Source organism: Anomalospiza imberbis, chromosome 2 (assembly GCF_031753505.1).
Source record: "Anomalospiza imberbis isolate Cuckoo-Finch-1a 21T00152 chromosome 2, ASM3175350v1, whole genome shotgun sequence".
Lineage (NCBI taxonomy): Eukaryota > Metazoa > Chordata > Aves > Passeriformes > Viduidae > Anomalospiza > Anomalospiza imberbis.
The window spans coordinates 11,009,044-11,027,429 of NC_089682.1; the positions used below are offsets into that span (position 1 = coordinate 11,009,044).

The 18,386-nt window shown below is 35.8% G+C and overlaps 1 protein-coding gene across 17 annotated transcripts in view; it reads left to right on the plus strand.

Moving 5' to 3' along the window:
• The window catches only part of DMD (dystrophin), a 1,045,484-nt gene that overhangs the window by 842,068 nt on the left and 185,030 nt on the right, over window positions 1–18,386 (plus strand). For 15 of the 17 annotated variants that reach the window (XM_068179791.1, XM_068179794.1, XM_068179795.1 and 12 more), the window contains 3 exons: window positions 6,512–6,684; window positions 10,564–10,720; window positions 18,043–18,163. In XM_068179791.1, the coding sequence (XP_068035892.1) occupies window positions 6,512–6,684; window positions 10,564–10,720; window positions 18,043–18,163 (451 nt within the window). Of the gene's footprint in view, window positions 1–6,121; window positions 6,167–6,511; window positions 6,685–10,563; window positions 10,721–18,042; window positions 18,164–18,386 lie in introns of those variants that run through there. The other 2 variants (XM_068179809.1, XM_068179808.1) reach the window with 1 other exon arrangement.

Below are 18,386 nucleotides of genomic sequence, written 5' to 3' on the forward strand. Positions count from 1 at the left end.
TGCTGTGGAGGAAGATGCTCTTTGTGCTGTTACTGTTTGATCTCTGGAAAGCGAGGAGAAGAAAAATCAGACATACTGAAAGTAACAGCATAATTATTTTGCTGCAGAAATGCTGCCAAAAGATTGACAGGGTGAATGTGCTGACAGCATGAGCAGGTGGAGTGGGATCAGACATTCACTGAAGTACAGGGGTTGGGACGTGCATATTTGGTGGGAGCAGACCTCCTTCTAAAACCTAGAAAACTCTGCTGGTTTGTACTGGGCCTCATGCTTCTGCTTTCAGAAATTTGTATGATTCTATGCACATTTATGCTGTTTCCCTCCTACCCACTCTAATCTCAAATACAGATTTCAAAGGCAGATAGCTGAGCCCATTCTTAGACATCTCAGTAGAGGTGGCTGATTTTCTGACACATAGAACACTTGCAACTCCTACTTGAAAAATGTGCTTTGTTTGCCTTGTTGGATTGGCTTGCCTGAAAGAGAGTACAGGCTATGTTAGTAAAATACATATTTATATTTTACACCACACAGTAAAAGTTCTTCATTTCTGTGGCTACAAGGAATTTTTCTTCATTAGTGTAACCTCAGACTAACACGATGGTTTTTTCTATTTAGGGTTTCCATCCTAGATATAATGAAAAGTAGATAGAGAAAATAATAATTTCCATTGAAGTCACTATTACCAGAATAGGATATATTTCTTTAGACAAGGATCAAATCCTAAGTGAAATATAAATGCAGAAAGATTTGTTTCTTTAAATATTTGTTTCTTTATTTTATAAATTTATTCATATTTTCATTACATGTAAATGAAATCAGGAGTTTTCTCAGTCTTCAAAAACATATCCAAGAAGTCCACAAATTCCTTCCTAACACATGAAATTAGCTAATAATTGAATACAAATAAATTGCTAGAGGTCTCAAAAAATATTATTTCACTATGATCAAGGGAGAAATATAAGACCTTGTGCTATGGGCATAAAGTCAGGCCTGTGAATAAATATCTGCACACTAGAGGCAAGTATATGTTCAAATGACTGTGTTAGTGCTCTTAAACAGCAACTATTTCAAAGCTGAGGCAGCCCAGTGTAAATGAAATCAAGAAGCACACACTGCATTTGCAGTTACTGTCAGCAAGAGATTGCTGCATCCTTAGATGCACCATGAAGTCTCTTACAATCTGAATATAACCTAAATTGAAGGCTATTTTGCCTGTTTGTAAAAATAATATTTTCCGAAAACAGGGCTCAACTTGCTAAAGAAAGCTTTTTTTAATCTTCTGTTAGATGAAAGTAGCATTTGAATATGAAGTTTGGTCACATCTTTATTCTGGGACTTGTAGAATTTTAAACCCTAACAATGATAGATGCAACTTACACAGATTGCTTTCTGTAGAGCGAAGTTATACTTTTGCTTCCATTCATCAGCACTTGATTCTCTTTTAGAGGACTAGCTCTTACCCTTTTTTATCTTGAAAAATGTGTTGGGAAACCAGAAATGCCCTAATTATATTCATAAGCTTATCCTCACAATGGAAAAGACCTTTTTATCGTTCTTTTTAATCAAGTCATTAGCATGAAGCTGAGAGATGTAATCATACCAGACTGGAATTGGGGTCATGCCATAGGCTAGCTGAATAGGAGGCTTCTTGGCATGGTGATGTATAGCCATTTCACAACAATGCTTTTAACTCAGTAACTCTGCCCTTTAATTATATTTTAAATCTCATTTGAGAAGTTTTTATCATTATGTAAATTGTTCAGTGAATAGTCTCATTCTAAAGACTCAATAAAAGTTTTGCTTATGGACTGGGAGAGAAAATTACTTAAAAGCTTGATGGGGGAATGGGGAGCATCAAAGAAGGAAAAAAATCCAAAAACCAAATCCAACAACCAGTTTTTAAAAGAACTATGACATTTAAAAGAAAGAACTTCCAAGGGACCAGAAATGCCTTGCAAACCAGCAGGAATGCTTCCCTCGTATGTTCCATCATTAATCTAAATCATAGCATCTTCAGATACAAATGTTCTCCTTCAAAAAGTATGCATTTCTTTCTGTTCCAATGGTAGCAACCAGCTCACAAGGAGAGACTGCTGTAAAGCCTAATGCAAACTGCCTTCTATTGCCAAAAACAAAAGAAGATCGAGTGCACCTTGCACTGAATCTTTCACTCAGGCGCTTAAAGTGCATTTGGCTTGCTGTGCCCTTAATTTAACATCCCCAGAACTGTAGCACTCACAAAACTATTCCTCCATATAGCAGACAGGAGGATAAGCTGTGATCCTGAGTGGTGCCATGTGCATGGATTTCTGTGCCTCCAAAGGCTACTGGGGTGTGCCAGAGCACTGAAAAAATGTCTCAAACTCTCTAAATCCTCACACAGAGTTTATACTTTAGGCAGAATCAGAAATTTAGAGGAATTTAGATGTAATTAAATGAAATCAAGTGGGATAATTAATTTGAAATCCAATTGCTAAACTGCTAAGAAGTGCTTTACAGAGCTGCAAATAGAGGAGAACTAGGGTCCTTTAATTTCTTTAAATTATTGCATAATGAATTTTTTCTACCTTGTGTAAAAGATAAATGTTTTGTCATCTGCACTGCATTGATGTCCATGTTTTCCATGACTCACCTATAGTCCAAGAAATAAAACAAATTCCTTCTTTCTAGGGCTTCATTTTACTTCCAGACTATCAATCCTTCTCTGGTGTATTGCCAAAATAATGGCAGATTTTGACATGTGTCATGTTATCTGTCATGTCTATATATTGCATGTGGGATATGAAGGATATTGACACTGATTAATTGTTTCTGCTAAGGTATCTCAAACCACATTGAATTCTTGCAGGACTAGCTGTGCTGGGTGGAAGCTGACAGAGCTTTGAGTGCATGGGATTTCACAGCAACAGCTCAGCTGTGCTTAGCAGGGCTCTGTGTAAAATAAAACCTGTGGAGCCACAGGTGAATTTCTTCTGCCTACCAAAGGAATTAGGGCAGTGAGGATCTGTGCTTACACGGAGAATGGGAGCAGGAATTCCAAGGGGGAACAACTTAATTGGGCAAATGAGAAATACACCCATCCCCTAGCTTTTTGGAAGCATTGGGTGTGCTCATTTACCATGTTAGTGTACTTCTCTGAAATAATGTGTGGTGGTTGCAAGAGCTCAGGACAAAAGTGAAACAGCCAGAGCAACTTTCCTCACCCTGTTTTGCCCAGCAAGATTGTTTTCCTCAAGACAAAATGCATTTCCTCTATCACCCTAGTTCTGTGTCTTACTTGCACACAATCTATAGAATAACATAATGTAAATATGCATTTTTAAATGTGTAGAAACCTCTAATACATGTTCAGTTATTACAATCAAAATATTATGATACCTTTTGTCATCTAACTGTATAGTTCATCTTAATAAAGGAGGACTTCACTCAGCACCTAATGGGGTTGCAGTTCTTTCCAGGCAGTTCAGCTCACTCTAAGAAGCAACTTGTGATCAAAAAGATGCTTTTCATTTTGCTCTCTGCTCTTTTTAAGAGCAGGTAGCTAATATTTTTACAACATAGTGTCAGTAATAACAACTACAGAAAAAATGCAGCATACACTCCAACTGTAACTCAGTAGAATTATATCAGGATTGATTTTTTTACCCTCTGTAGTCTTTTCATGTGTTTGAACACATTGGAAAATATGAAAGTGAAATAAATAATATATGTTTAGTCTATATGCTGTGCTTCTTGGTATGATATGTAATGGCAACATATTTTTGCAAATATTTTAGCAATTTTTGAGATTCTATAGCTCTTCCTGCTTTATTGTTGTCAAGAAAATAATAATTCATATTGTGTTTTTACAACGTGGATTTATTTATTCCAGAAAACAAATAAAAGGTATATAGATCTTTTTCTTATAAGTTCTCTGCTTCTCTTGGGATCTGTAAGTGTCACAAAGAAAGGTTCTGAAATGCACCAACCTAAATGGAGAAAATATTGTTGATGTTGTTTTCTTGCTGCTTAGTTGGTGTAGGCTTCCTTCATAGCTGCAGTAAACTACTTCTGGGAGCATTAGAAGAAGAGCAGTATACACAAGTAATTTGGAATGAGGAAAAATCAGTCTTGGATATTAAGCTTTTGATAAGAATATTTCACTTTTCATGTTCATTGCCCACTTAACTGTCCAGATGTGTTGTGACACTACGTAGTATTCTGAAATAAAAAAAAAAGGATGTGGTTTGCTTTTATTTTCAGAATTATGTATGTTCTGGAGAAAGAAATAAAATGTGTAGACTATAAGACACATTTTCTAAACACAAGAAAAACATGGAAAGGTTTTTTTTCTTAAATTTTGTCTTATATATTGCTATGTGTGGTAAAACACCTAGAGGGCATAGATTTGACAGCTTCCTACTGTGAATAGTTATTCAATGTTTCATGGCACATGTTCCTGACAAGGAAAAGGAACAAGCTTGTAAGTCTGGTGTTTCCATCACTACCCTGAAAACTAAGAACTTTGTGCAACAGGTAGTGCATGTAATTATTTTGTCCAATAATAAATTTATTGTTAATTAAATTTAGGAGGACCTTAGAACTATACAGAAATTAACAGTTAACATTTTTACTGTGAACTTTATCCTTTCTTGCACATTGTTTCAGCTGTTTACATCAGTATTGTTATACTTTACCTGGTTTAAATAATATCTTATAATACATATATGGAAGAAAAGAAATTTGGTAGTAGAGTATTCCTCATTCAAGTGAACAAAAATGAAGTATCACAGCTGGAAGTTGAAGCTAGCAACAACCAGACTTTAAATAAAATAGAAATTTTCAAGTAAGGAATGTACAATATGTGGAATATTGTACATTTTTATGTACCTTAATAATGCCATTTTTAAAAATACAAATTGTCTGAACAACAAGAAATAAATATAATATTTATAATACAGTTGTATTCTGCAGAGTTACCTCTGATGTACATCAAACTCATTCCTAAGTACTTTACTGCTTGAATGACAATAGATAAGTAAAATAGTTGTAGAAGGATTCTTACTCTGTGCCAAAGATGTTGCTAGCCCACCTTAAAACTTCCCCAAATATTATTCTAGTCATTACTGTGAAAGGTATCCAGTTAAGGACATTTGGAACGGCAGTAGGTGAACAAGGCCAATCCACTCATGATTCAGTGCAGCTAGCATTGCACTTAAAATATCAAATAAAACCAATTCAATTAAGAACACACCAAGTGGACAGATTGTGTACTCCCCTCTTTCAAAGTCGTTCTTCTGAAGAACATTGCAACAAATTTCCATTGGGGACTATCTGCGATGCTCAGTTAGTGCTGGGTCTTGTTCTCAAATGCCATAAATCATTTCCTCTTCCCCACTTTGTCTCTAGCACTTTCACTTCAGGCAGCAAGAAACCACCACAAGAAATCTTAGTGCTCCAACATCCCAGGAGAAAATCTGGAGCTTTATTCACTATTCATTATTTCTTTGTGTCTTTGTGTGCTTCTTTGTTTGAAAGTAAAATTGCTTTTGTGCAAATGTGACTGCATATAAAGTACACGTACGCTCATTCATGTATGTGTTGATATTATTATTATCATTATTTTTATTCCATTTAATGACCTTGATTCAACCACTGTTCTCTGCAAATGAATCTGACCTTGTGGAGCTGCAGCATGCAAACGTCTTGGGGAAGGGCAGCCAGCACACAAAGGCTGCATTGAGTGTGTGGGCAGGCAGGAATGCTGGTACCAGGCAGCTCTCTAAAGAATGTTCTTTTGGCAGAAACAGCCGTGCTAAAAATGAGGGGGAAAAAATGAATTCAAAATTTAGAGCTGGCCTGCAGTTACGAGGCGATAAGAAAAGTTGGCTGTTCAACATGAGCTGCCAGTTGCATATTCTAGGTCCTTGCTATTCTCAGGCCCTCCTACAGCCGTGGCCCCAACCAGTGTTTTGATACAGCACAAAGTGGCTGTTTATTGCTATTGACTGCTGAGGCCTGTGCTCCAAAATGCGTTCTGTCAACAGAATGTAAGTGAACGTGGCATTTTAAAGCCTGGCTGCTGCAGACTCCTAGATCCTTTGGAATTGCCATGCAGCAGGACCAGTGTTGCAGTCCCCAGCTCAAACTGAAAATGTTGCACAGGAAGACGTATCATGTGCAGGTCAGATTTACCTGAGATCCTGAGGATTTTGTGTTTCTTTGCTTTTCCCTCATCAGCACAGTTAATATATCTTGTCCTTGCTTTGTTGCCTGTCAAAGGCTACATCTTTGGCTTTCTAAATTTTGTTTAGTATGCTCCGTGTGGAAAAAAAGGTTGTATTCAACGCAAATGGCCTTCATGTGGAAGGGAAACATGGCTTTGTAAACAGGACATGATATTGCTGTAAAAGGAGTAATCAAAACCTGTGCTCTTGTGTTGCACTGTGGATTTTTCCACTCTTGAAAAATGATAGGTTCTGTGGATTTTTAAAGAAATCAGATATATTGTTTTCTATTGCTTCCGTAGGAACTACAGGCAGAAATTGATGCTCACACTGACATCTTTCACAACCTGGATGAAAATGGGCAGAAAATCCTGAGATCCCTGGAAGGCTCTGAGGATGCAACCCTGCTGCAGAGACGTCTGGATAACATGAACCTCAGATGGAGTGAACTTAGGAAGAAATCTCTAAACATTAGGTAGGACCTGAACCTAAGCAAAAGCCTACCATTGGTGTATTAAATGGGATGCTATAATTTGCAAGTAAAAAGGTTTAATTTTGTTTCTGGTAGCACTGTTTTTGTCTATTTTGAAGTTATTTGTGCTGCTTTGGATGTTGGCTTAACTTTGTAAGAACAATTAGGTTTTTGGGTGTGAAAATGATAGTAGAGGATTAGGGTTTTAGGCATATTATAAAGTTCTGTAATTACAGAAAGAAACAGTAACTGTACCCCTCTAAATGGGTTTTTTCTAGAATTGGTTATGACTTATCAGTGAGTCATGAAAGAAAGTGATTAAATAGCCAATATTTATTATAAGCTTCATTTTAAAGATTGATACTTCCAGTGCAAAACTAAAAATATCCTCAAAATGAGAAGAGAAATTATTTAAGATTTTAACTGTTGTTAGAAGAGTGGACAGAATTTCTAAATAAAATCTAGGGGTAAAGAAATCCATAGGTAGTATCATGAGAGGAAACACTCTTGTTTGCAAGGAGAAATATAAAAAATGGTAACAATAGAAATTATCAAGTGATTATTCAGGCTTCAATGGACTGAAGGTTTCATTTCAAAAGAAATTGTTGTGGAAACTTTTCTCCAGAAATAAGGCTTTTGCAATAGGCAACCCAACTCAGTTGCACTCAGTCTTGGGCATTTTTTCATTTTCTCACTTGCTGTATGTTGGTGATAGTTCAGAGGGCAGCAAAAGACAGAAGTTTTTTCCAAAGTAATGTATGAAATATTAGCTTTTTTCAGCTCAGGTCCTGAGGGAGGTCAGGCTGTGTAATGACAAAAACCATCTTCGTATCATCAATCATTAAAAATAAATGAAGGCTGTGATGTTGAAAAGCTATTCGTAACTAAAGAAAAAAAGACATATTCCTTCTTTTTTTTCCTTCTGAGGTGCAAAAGAAGAGGAATAAAACCCTTCAAAGTGTCCAAGATTTTTTTGTTTGCATGCATTTTACCCATGAACATGCTCAAATACAGTGATTTTTGAGATAATAAACAGTCAGTTGTCCAAATATCAGTAATTAAATGTATGGGACCTTCTGTCTTTCATTTTTGCAGTTTAATGTATTGTTGTCATTAACTGAGTCAAAACCAGTAAACCCCAGTTATATCACAGTGGCTTCCTGCATTGCACATTCAAAGCAACAAACCTTCCCTCTAAAATCTGTGCTTCCAATAAAAGGCTTAAGGTCTTCAATAACTTACTGATTAGGATAAGAAACAATTCTCAAATTCTCAGACATTTGGTTTAAGCGCCGCTGGCCACCAGACTAAATGAAAATGCTCTTCCCAGTCTTCCTGCTTGGAGCTCTTTCTATCCATAGCGCAGAATGGAATAGATTTCCTCATAACTAGCAATGCTTACACAAAAGAGGGATTAGACAAGACATATGAAATGTTCTCCAGACATCAGACCTAGAAGTTTCTTTATTTAGTGTAATTTTTAGTCTGCTGAAACAGAAGACCCATGCCATGGATCAGCTTGGGTGGGTATTATTTTCTAAATGCATTAGATAAAATATATGGTAGATATTAAAGAGAAACCAAGCTCTTTCCATTCCTCCCTTTCTTTCATCTGATATGTCAGCACAGTTAACCCTAATAAACACTTTCTTTCTTATAAATATTTTTAAAACTGTTTTATTATTATCTCTTTTGTTTGCACATCTTGGACACAGTCATAAATACTTGCGTGTATGCATATAATGTACACTGGTGTGTGCATGCATAAACCTGTTTTCCTGAAGATGAAGGAAGAACAGAACAAGACAATTTCTGGGAAAAACAAAATCACCCAACTGATGAAGGTCAGAGAACAGCAGCTGTAACAAAGAACCTGCATTTTTCCCTGTAAAGCCTGTTTGTTTCTATTTGCTGCCCTTCTCCAGAAGAGGTGGAATCTTGCATATGCCAAGATAAACATGAGAAAAGGCAATTAGCCTGAATCAGAAACTTGGCTCCTTGGCTGTCTCCTGTCCTAAAATCCTGTGGTCCTTGCTCTGGTTGTTGCCTCCTGCAGCTCTCCATAAATATCCCAGCTTCTCTCCCCCTTGCTCCTTTCAGAGGTATCATAGAATGAAAGAATGGTTTGGGTTGGCAAGGACTGTTAAGATCATCCAGTGCCAAGCCCCTGCCATGGGCAAGGACACATTCAGGTTGCTCAAAGCTACATCCAGCCTGGCCTTGTACCCTTCCAGGGATGGGGCATCCACAACTTCTCTGGACAAATTGTTCTAGTGCCTCACCACCCTAACTGTAAATAATGTACAATATATAAATATATATATAATCTAAATTTTTTAGCTTGCATGGCCCTCTCCACACTTCACTGCCTGCAGGACTGGCCTCTCCCTGCTGTGAAGCAGTTTTGCCCCAGCTCCTAGATGCCCTGTAAGAGAATAGGTCAAAAGGCCTGGTCTATGAGTATCTTTCACACACAGGATCTATATGTGTCCTTCACATGTGTGTCCTTTTTTCATTTAAGTCTGAAAAAAGAGATTTTCCAGTAGCTCATATACTTTGAGAGCAGCTGAATTTTCTGTCAACATGTGGTTAATCTGCCCCTTTTCCTTTCTCTTTCCTTGCCACTTTACCTGATGTAAGAGGTTGGAAAGAAGACAGGATTCACAGAGCATTTCAGAGAAATGCAACTGTCCCTACCTTCATCTATTCATCCTTTCCATATCCAAACTAAGTAATAAGGTTTGCAAAAATGCTGAGTCCATATTTTTCACATTTCTTTATAGAACATTATATATCAGGTATAGGAGTAGAATCCTTAGTGTCAGAAGAGAATGATTTTATGTGCAATCACTGTAGAAGAAGATAAATGTTATATGAACAAAGCTAGAACTTAAACAGAAATGTATGAAATAAGAGCAAATTTGTCTTTATTTCCCAGCACATTTTTTACTGTTATATAATACTCCTTTGGTTTGAGCTACTAAGAGGATTTCTTATGTTACTTGGTGGTGAATTATGATTTTTTTCCAAACCAGAAAGTAAAAACCAGCATATTCATAAGTCCAGAAAGACAAAATTTTAGTGGGGTTTATCTACAGTACAGAGAAAATTGAATATTTTATCAGTCCACCCACAGAAAACAGTTGCTGAAATTTAGAAGCTCAATACTTGATCCCAAAAAACCACATTTATGCATATGCAGAAGAAATTTTTAGAAAATGTCCTTACGATGGATACTTTTTTTGCATTAAATGATATTTTGTCTTTTAATTTTCCCACTGTTTCAAATAGTTTTATTCACACCTCTATTTAAACAGCATTGACATTTGGCTAGATAGTGTATGAGGATTCTATTGGCTTTAACAATTTCCTCGTGACTTTTTTTTAAAGAATGGCATTGGTTCTCTTAATTTAAAAAATTAAGTGAATGAATCTTGTGTAAGTTGATTGGTTTGTGTGGTGGTTTGAAGAAATGCTTGGTCTTCTCTGAGTTGGGAAACTGCTCTGTGCGTTTCAGGTAAATAATGTCCTAGTAATCCTAAGTGATGACTACGTTTCTCATGCTAGTCCTGCATAATATTTGTGCACTTCTAGTGAGACTGACAATTCAGCCCAGCCATTACCCACTGCTGAAGAGGGAAACTAAAAAGCAAAAAATCCCCAACCAATCAAAAGCAAAAATCAGGAGATGTGAAAAAAAGCCAGGACTGCGGAACCAAATTTAAATCAGTGTTGCCAGAATCTAATTCAAAGCTACTGAAGCTATTCAAAAATCATTAACTTAATGAAACGCTGGGATCTTTCTCAGTAAATAAGCTTGTACATTTTGGTTTTTACTTCCACTGTGCCTGAATCTATCTTATATTTAACACATGCTTTCAGATCCCATTTGGAAGCCAGTACCGACCAGTGGAAGCGATTACATCTCTCTCTTCAGGAACTTTTGGCATGGCTGCAGTTGAAGGAGGATGAATTAAAACAGCAAGCACCCATTGGTGGAGATCTTCCCACTGTGCAGAAACAGAATGATATTCATCAGGTATGTTGGTGGTTTGGTTTTTTTTTTAATTATCCTTTGGTCATGTTTTTTTCCTTTGCAGGCTAGTGCTGTATGACACAGTCCTTGTTGGAAAGAATTCCACCTATAGCTTTCAAACACAGCAGAGAAAATCAGCCTTTTGGAGAAGGAAGTGTTAACAACCATGACCTTCAGAGACCTATCAGGCAGATTTCATAGCCAAAACAATTACTAACCTAGTAATTTTTGAGGATTAAATAAGTAGTTCAGATTTTTTCCTAGATCAGGCATTCATGTATACTTCAGGTATACTTTTTGAAAGCCTAGTTTCAATTTTGGGAACATTTGTGACAAGAGTAGCTGATATCAGCTCTATTGCACAGCTCTGCACCATGAAACTGTTGTGATAACTGTGGCTCATACTGATTTCATCAGGGAATTCTTGTGGAAATTCTTATGGGGGACCATTCTAGACAGAAGCTGGTATTAAAAGAGAACCTGAATAGAGGACTTGCACAGAAAGTTGTTTGTTTGTGTTTTTTTTTAACCCACCAAATGAACAAACCCCAGAATAATATTTCAGAATAATTCTTCATACAAAGATTCACACTGATTTTTTCTTGTGGTGAGGGTATGCTTAAAGTATGTCTTCTGTGTTTAATCAATTCACACCAGTCTGATGCTAACCCGATGTCTTCTTTCACCTAAACACTCTTGAATTTCATATGCCATTGAGGTCTATTCAGGTTTGAACAAGAAATCAAAGTTCTAGTACCTCTGTTTTTCAATATACATTCAAGCTCTCCTCTCCTTCATCTCCATGTGTCTTTAATTAAAATAATGACATTATAGGAGGTTTTTACTTCCTGTTTGATGTCCGATTATGCTTCAGGGTGCTATCTGAAAAGTTATTTCAAACAAATGTAATTTTTATTGAAAAATTTAAATTATCTGTCAGACAGCTTGATTTCATGAGAAAAGAATATTCCAAATCCAATGATCATCCTCTCAAAGCATTGTGCTATATATATATGTAACTTCCTTTGTGAAACTTGCCACAAAAGTATTGTTTCTGAAGTTCCTAAATCTTTGATTTTATTGCTTAATGGAGAAATGTGAAATGGTGCTTTAAAACAAAATAGGATCAGTGCTTTTTCTGTTCATCAGGTAGCTGTATATAAATATTGCTCTAATATATTGTCCTTTCTCATGGGGAGGGACATATTTGAGAACAGATAGTGAGATCAAATTTGCAAAGTGAACATGAGGTATCTTGTTGCTTTAAGACCCTGGGTTTGTGAAAAGTCTGGAAGTACAAGTCAGACATGGCTTTTTCTGTAGGCACACAGGCATTCATCTGCTGAAACAAACTGATGGGAAGTAGTGTCAATATGGTTTGTCAATGACCTATCTTCACTGAATGATTGAGATAGCAAAAGGGAAAGATGAACAAAAACATATCTGTCTCTCTCAGTGGCAAATTTTTCTAAGATAATATAATGCTTTTCTGCAAGGGGCATCTTTGTCAAATTTCCTAGGTCTTCCCTGTGGAGATGTGATGTGTAGGATGTGTCATTCTCACAAAATTTTATGTGGGACTTAAAGCACTATCACAGAGACAGTAAGGTGAAAACATCCATGACTTTACAGGGCAGCACCATTCCTTTTTTCATCTTTCCCCTAAGAAGTTAAGGCAAGTGTTATATATAACCATGAAAGTTAAGAGAAGCCTGAGGTCTGTTTTAGCCATAAAGTAGCAGCTTCCATAAAGTAGTTTAAAGGCCATCCAGAATATCAAGATGAAAGAAGCAATAGAGATATTGCTTTAACTCAATATGACATTAACTCAAACTCTTTTTCCAAAGTCAGCTCTTGAGCGAAAGCAAGAGTTAGACAGAGATTTCTATAGAATTGTTACAACAAAACTTTTTCCATCTAAATAATATTTAAGTATTTGAAAACATTTTCTCCTAGACAGAAGAAATATTTTTTTTTATCTAAAGAAATTACTTCTTATAGTATTTTTATATTGTTTATCACTATATAAGAGCTTTAAGGGTTTTCAAGAATTCATCATAAATGTGGCAAGTCTTCAGTAGTGAACTAAGTGCTGTCTCTGTCACACGTCAAACAAATGAAGTATTTGGAATTTTTAGGGATGACAATTATTGTATAAAAGTAAGATACCATAGGGGCAAAATGACTTCATAAAATAGATCTTAGTTCTCTTTTTTAACTTCTCTGCCACTTGTGGGTACATAACACAGAGCTTTGGTCATCCTGTCTAGTATCAAAGCTAGAATGTTTTTGTTCCTTTTCCCTTCTGTAGCGCTTCAGAAGGGTGAGTGTAGGTATGCTGATTCCCTGTGGAAAAAAGAAGAAAACAGAATACGTGAAAATAATTTGCCTTGTCTGATCTTCAAATATATCTGACAGAGAAGGGAAAAACGGTCAACATGGAAGTTGACTTCCGGTTGCCGTTGACAAAATCTGTTTGCAACATGTTGGTTGGTTGATCGGTTGATTGGTTGGTTGATTGATTGGTTGGTTGGTTGGTTAGTTGATTAGTTGATTGGTTGTTGGTTGGTTGGTTAGTTGGAGTTTTTTTCCCTCCTGGGCATGACAGACTTTATCACTCTAAAAGTTTCTTTTAAAGAAGCATATATACAATGGCTATATCCAAATGAACACCTTAGCTGATTTCTGAACATAAGAAAAATGTTTTCAAATGTTTTCACAAGTATACAATTATCTAGCTTAAAACTGGAGCCCAGTACTGGAAAGCTGGTTCTGAGAGGTTTGGGCCCTTGCTTAAGAGCAGAGCTTAGCTCTCAGGGTATTGGATGTGAAACTAAACAGTAGTTGTGTGTTGATCTTGAGAAAAATTATCTGTTGACTCTTCATTTTGTTCTCCTGAATGTCACTTCTGAAAATTAGTCTTCAGTAAACTAGAGAAGCATCTATCAGATTTGACCAATCTTTTAAATTACTAAAACTTCCAGTTCTGGTCTTTCTTCATAAGTACAATATTTGGTTTTCCTTCTATGAAGGATAGTTTTTGTCAGGTAACGCCAGAACTGAACCCAGCTAAGTTCACTTAATAAGTGAATAAGCTTCATCAGGGGAACACTATTTAAATGCAGTTTAACTTATTCAATTGAGAAATAGCATGAGGACTGCAACATGATTTTATGCCTGAATCCTTTTTTTAAAAAAATGTTGCAAGTTGATTTTTTTTTTGCCCTTAAAGGTAGAATTTAAAGAGGAGCAAACCTATTTAACCTCTCTATCATTCAGAAGACCATCTGGAATACCACAGAGATTCATAAAAGAGATGAAAAGAAGCTAGTTCTTTCGACTTGAGTGCTTCTAGTTGCCAAGATTGGCCTTAAAAATTTTAAGAGTAGGATTCATATGAAAATTTCAAATGCTTGAATCTATGCCAGAGGAGAGTTTGAACTCAACTGAGAACAGGGGTATCCATGCAGTTAAAATCATTGTTGTGTTATAACTGTGAGGTGCTTTTTAGACAAGGAAATTTGGAATGTATCCCAAATACACCCACATAACTGCTATTTGTTTGAACTTATATATATAGTAGGTCATTTTTTCAGTTTTTGGCATCTGAAGAAATTGTCTCTATTGCAAAGTTTCAGAATGTGTGGGGAGGGGTGGTGGTGGTGTTAGTCAATGATAAAAAAATGCTCCTGTTCTTCAAAACATTATTTAATTACATTTTTCTTTGTTTTGCTAAGTATCAAAATATTGCTTTAGTGAAATTGAATTAATAACTGTGTGCATGTTACTGTTAATCTAATTTAAGTAACTCAGGCATCATGCAGATAGCCTGCTATGTCTTTCATTCTTTTAAGAGTTGGCTCATTTGCTGTGTAGTGATTTTATTAACAGCATAAATAGCATTTATGAACATAGAAAGTACTTATTAACAATTCCATGGAAACCCTTTCACATGAAACCCGTAGCATATCTGCCTAAGGAGGAGTACAGTTACTGCTTCAACACATTAACCAGTTATTGGGCTATAGCTGAGATCTACTTTTAATGATTAGGACAAATCCCATATTTCATTCTGTTTGGCAAATGTGTTGAATTAATATAACTGTATTCTTTCTGTTTAAAATACATTGAAATCAAAAATTCCTAGTTTTTAAATAAGAGAGATTAATGCTAATTTTACTAATGCAACTCCTTTTCTCATTATATTTTCATTTTTCAATTTAAACAATCATTGTTTCTTCATTTAAAGAGATTTAAGGACACCCATGAGGTGGTAGAGGTCCAAGATAGGCTGATCAATATATGCATTATTAAAATGGTGGACAGAATGCCATTACTGCTGTACTGTTGATGACAAATAGACATGCTTAAATAAAGTAGTTTACTTAATTTTTTGTCAGGTCATGCATTATGTGGATTCGATTTCCTCTACAGTCACCATGAAGTGTGGAAGAAGTTAAGGAATTCAATGAAATTAGCCTGCAATCATTATTTGTACATTAGACATTCATTTAGGCTAATTCTGCTTTCAGTGATGGCCTAGTTATTATAAAGATGTATTTGTCAGGCCTCCAGATAGACAGATAGACAAATTCCTTTTTTTTTTCCTTCCAAAAAAAGGGGAAAATGTGGCTATTTATGATTTTTACTGGTATTGTATACATATCTCATAACAAAACTTTAATCCAAAAAGCTGCTTTATCTTCATACAGTAAGAACTCTTTTTTAATGGGTTAGCATGAAATGAGCATTCATTATTTTTAATGCCGTTCTGTGCTACTGCTTCAGCCTCATGTTTTTTTCATCCTCTCCTTTTCAAATTTCTTTAATTGAAACATATTTTCACTTGGTAGAAATCTGCAGATCAAAACTAGGGAAGGAGATGAGAACTGTAAATACTGCGTATTATTCTATAACTCATGATTTTCAGACTATAATTGCTTCCACCAGCTCAAACATTCAGACTGGAAAAGTTTGGGGGAAAATAGTTTGACACATTGGCTCACTTTTCCTTTATTAGTAAAGAAGGCACCTTTTCTGTTTGTGACAAAATACAAAATGTGCAAAGTCAGAAGTTCCTATTAGCATTTCTCTATTGTTTTGAGGAAGATACAATGATTCCTGCCCATAGGCTTTATGAGATTCATTGCACATATGTTCTCCTTCTGTTGCACAAGAGTTACAGGAGGACTGTGGCTTTAAACCTCTTCTGGAAAGATAATGCCACTTGGTGTATTTGATTGCTGTAGTTTTCTGCAAAAACAGTCCAAGCTGGAAGTAGATATATTTTTGTCCTTCTACTGTTGTGCACATGTACATAGCCAGGGGTGACCTGTCTACAGCAGCAGCAGCAGCAGTTCTTACAGAAGGACTACTCATTCCCAAATGTTCAGAGATGCTTCTGGCTTTTAACTGTTCTCCACATCAGTGTATTTCTGTGTTCCCCTGGAATATCGATGGCTCCTTCCTGCTGTTGGTGTGTGTTTGCAGAACAGATCTTTGTGCAAGTGCTTCCTTTTTGACTGGTTTGGGGAACAGACATTTCTGAGAAATAATACATCTTTGGAAACATTTTTGAAGCATATTATATCTTTAAGCTGTTACACCATTTAATGTTTAAAAAATACTGGTTTAAATGCGTTTGACTGTTGATGTTACTTTTAACACTATCAGCAGAGAGCAAAGCACACAGTCCAAGGAAATCACTGTGCTGGATTCTAAGTTATGCTTCCTGCTGGCTTACTTGAGCTGCAGACCTGCCACACCATTCTAGTGGGACTGAATGATGTGAGGAGAACACAAATGCTAATTAAAGGAATAGATTTTCCTCATTTGGAAGAATGAAAAAGGCTTATTATATTTCCTCTTTCTATCGCTCTTCATGCAAGAGTCAAGTGTGAATTATAAGATTATAAACCTAAAAATGTCTTAATTTTGACATATTTCATTCAGCCCTGTAGTAACTCCACTCAGTTTTTATGCAAAAAAAAAAAGTCCAGTAGTAGTTTACTTGTTAATATACAGTGCACTTCTTTATTTGAGAAAATCATTATTTGTGAAAATTATTATTTGTGAAAATTGGTATTATTTTTAAAGGTTAACATGATTGTTTAAAACATTTAGCTCAGGTATTAATCAAATGACAGATACTTTTATTATAGCAGATAGACTCGGTGAAAATATTCCAGTCCCATTATTGACCTTGACACAAAATAAAGATTTTTTGCTTTGTTATTTCCTTCAACAAAGCAGACTTTGCTTAAGGGTTTTCCCAAGAGCAGATAAAAACCTTATGGTCTGTTCTTGACCATTTAATAAAAAAGTGTATTTAAATATTTGTAGTAGAATGATGTAGTTTTTTCCTGAAGTTTACTTTCCTGAAATGTGTTAAGAACATTTTACCTTTGAGTTCTCATATTATAAACTGTACATGCTCCCACTATTAGTTCTGGTAGGTATTTCCTGTACAGATTGTCACACATCAAATATTATTCAAAGTGTAATGAACTTTTTAATATTGAATTTATAATCCTTCATTAGTTCTCATAGAAATACAAATTTTGTTTAATTATTAATTTAACTGAATTGATGCATTTATTACCTTACAAACTTATATAATGCTGGTGTTGTAAAGAGAATTTTCTAATCCCCACAGTAAAATATCTGTTTCCTACCCATGGCATATGGCTCTCCTTTTTGCAGTATTGTATTTTATGTTACACTTCACTATTAAATTACCTGTATATTTTATCTCTACGCTGCTTGAAACTGTATGTATTCAACAATATTTTGTAAATACAGAAGAAAATATTGAAATAAAAGAATGGTAAGGACCATTTAGATAAAATTCACTGCAACATGCAGAAGAACCAATGCAGCATGCAACCTACAAGCTGGGTTTCATCTGCATTTTTGTGTGGTGTCCATTTGGAATCAGTCTAATAGACTCTCATATTCTCATTAACAAAAATGGAGAAATTAATAAATAAATTCTGAGATATGTGTACTTTCAGTGACCTACCAAAGCTTATAATAGTAATCTTGAGTAATGTACTCATGGTCCTCTAAAAGCAGGGTGTAGAAGAGAGTAAAAGAGTAAAAGGAGCTGAAGAAAGAAAAATGCAGTATGCTGACAGCACATTTGCTCTTTTGAATACAATGTGATTTCAGGTTTAGCTAAAGCTGATTCTTTTCATTTGTGTGTATGTGTTTTATTGCTTCTTGTCATACACACGTGGAAGCTGTTGCTGGAAATTTTGATCTGACATTGGTATTCTGACTTGGTGTTTCCTTATAGACCCACTTACAATAATTTTGTTTCTTAGACTTTCAAGAGGGAGCTAAAAACAAAAGAACCTGTTATCAGGAGTGCCCTTGAGACTGTGAGAATCTTCGTGGCTGAGCAGCCTGTGGAGGCAGTGGAGAAGGTCTGCCCAGAACCCAGAGGTAATTGAAGCAAGACCAGGATAATAACACATTGCTGGGAAGATCAGTGATGATCAGCGATGATTAAATAAATCCTGCCAGCCGCTCTGAAAGCATTCCTTTTACACTGCGAGCTGAATGCCAGTATTCAGAAACTAAGCTAAAAATATAGATGAAAGCAAGCCTTAGCAATCCTTCTGAACACTGTGGTACTAAATAGACATGCATATTTATAAGCAGATTT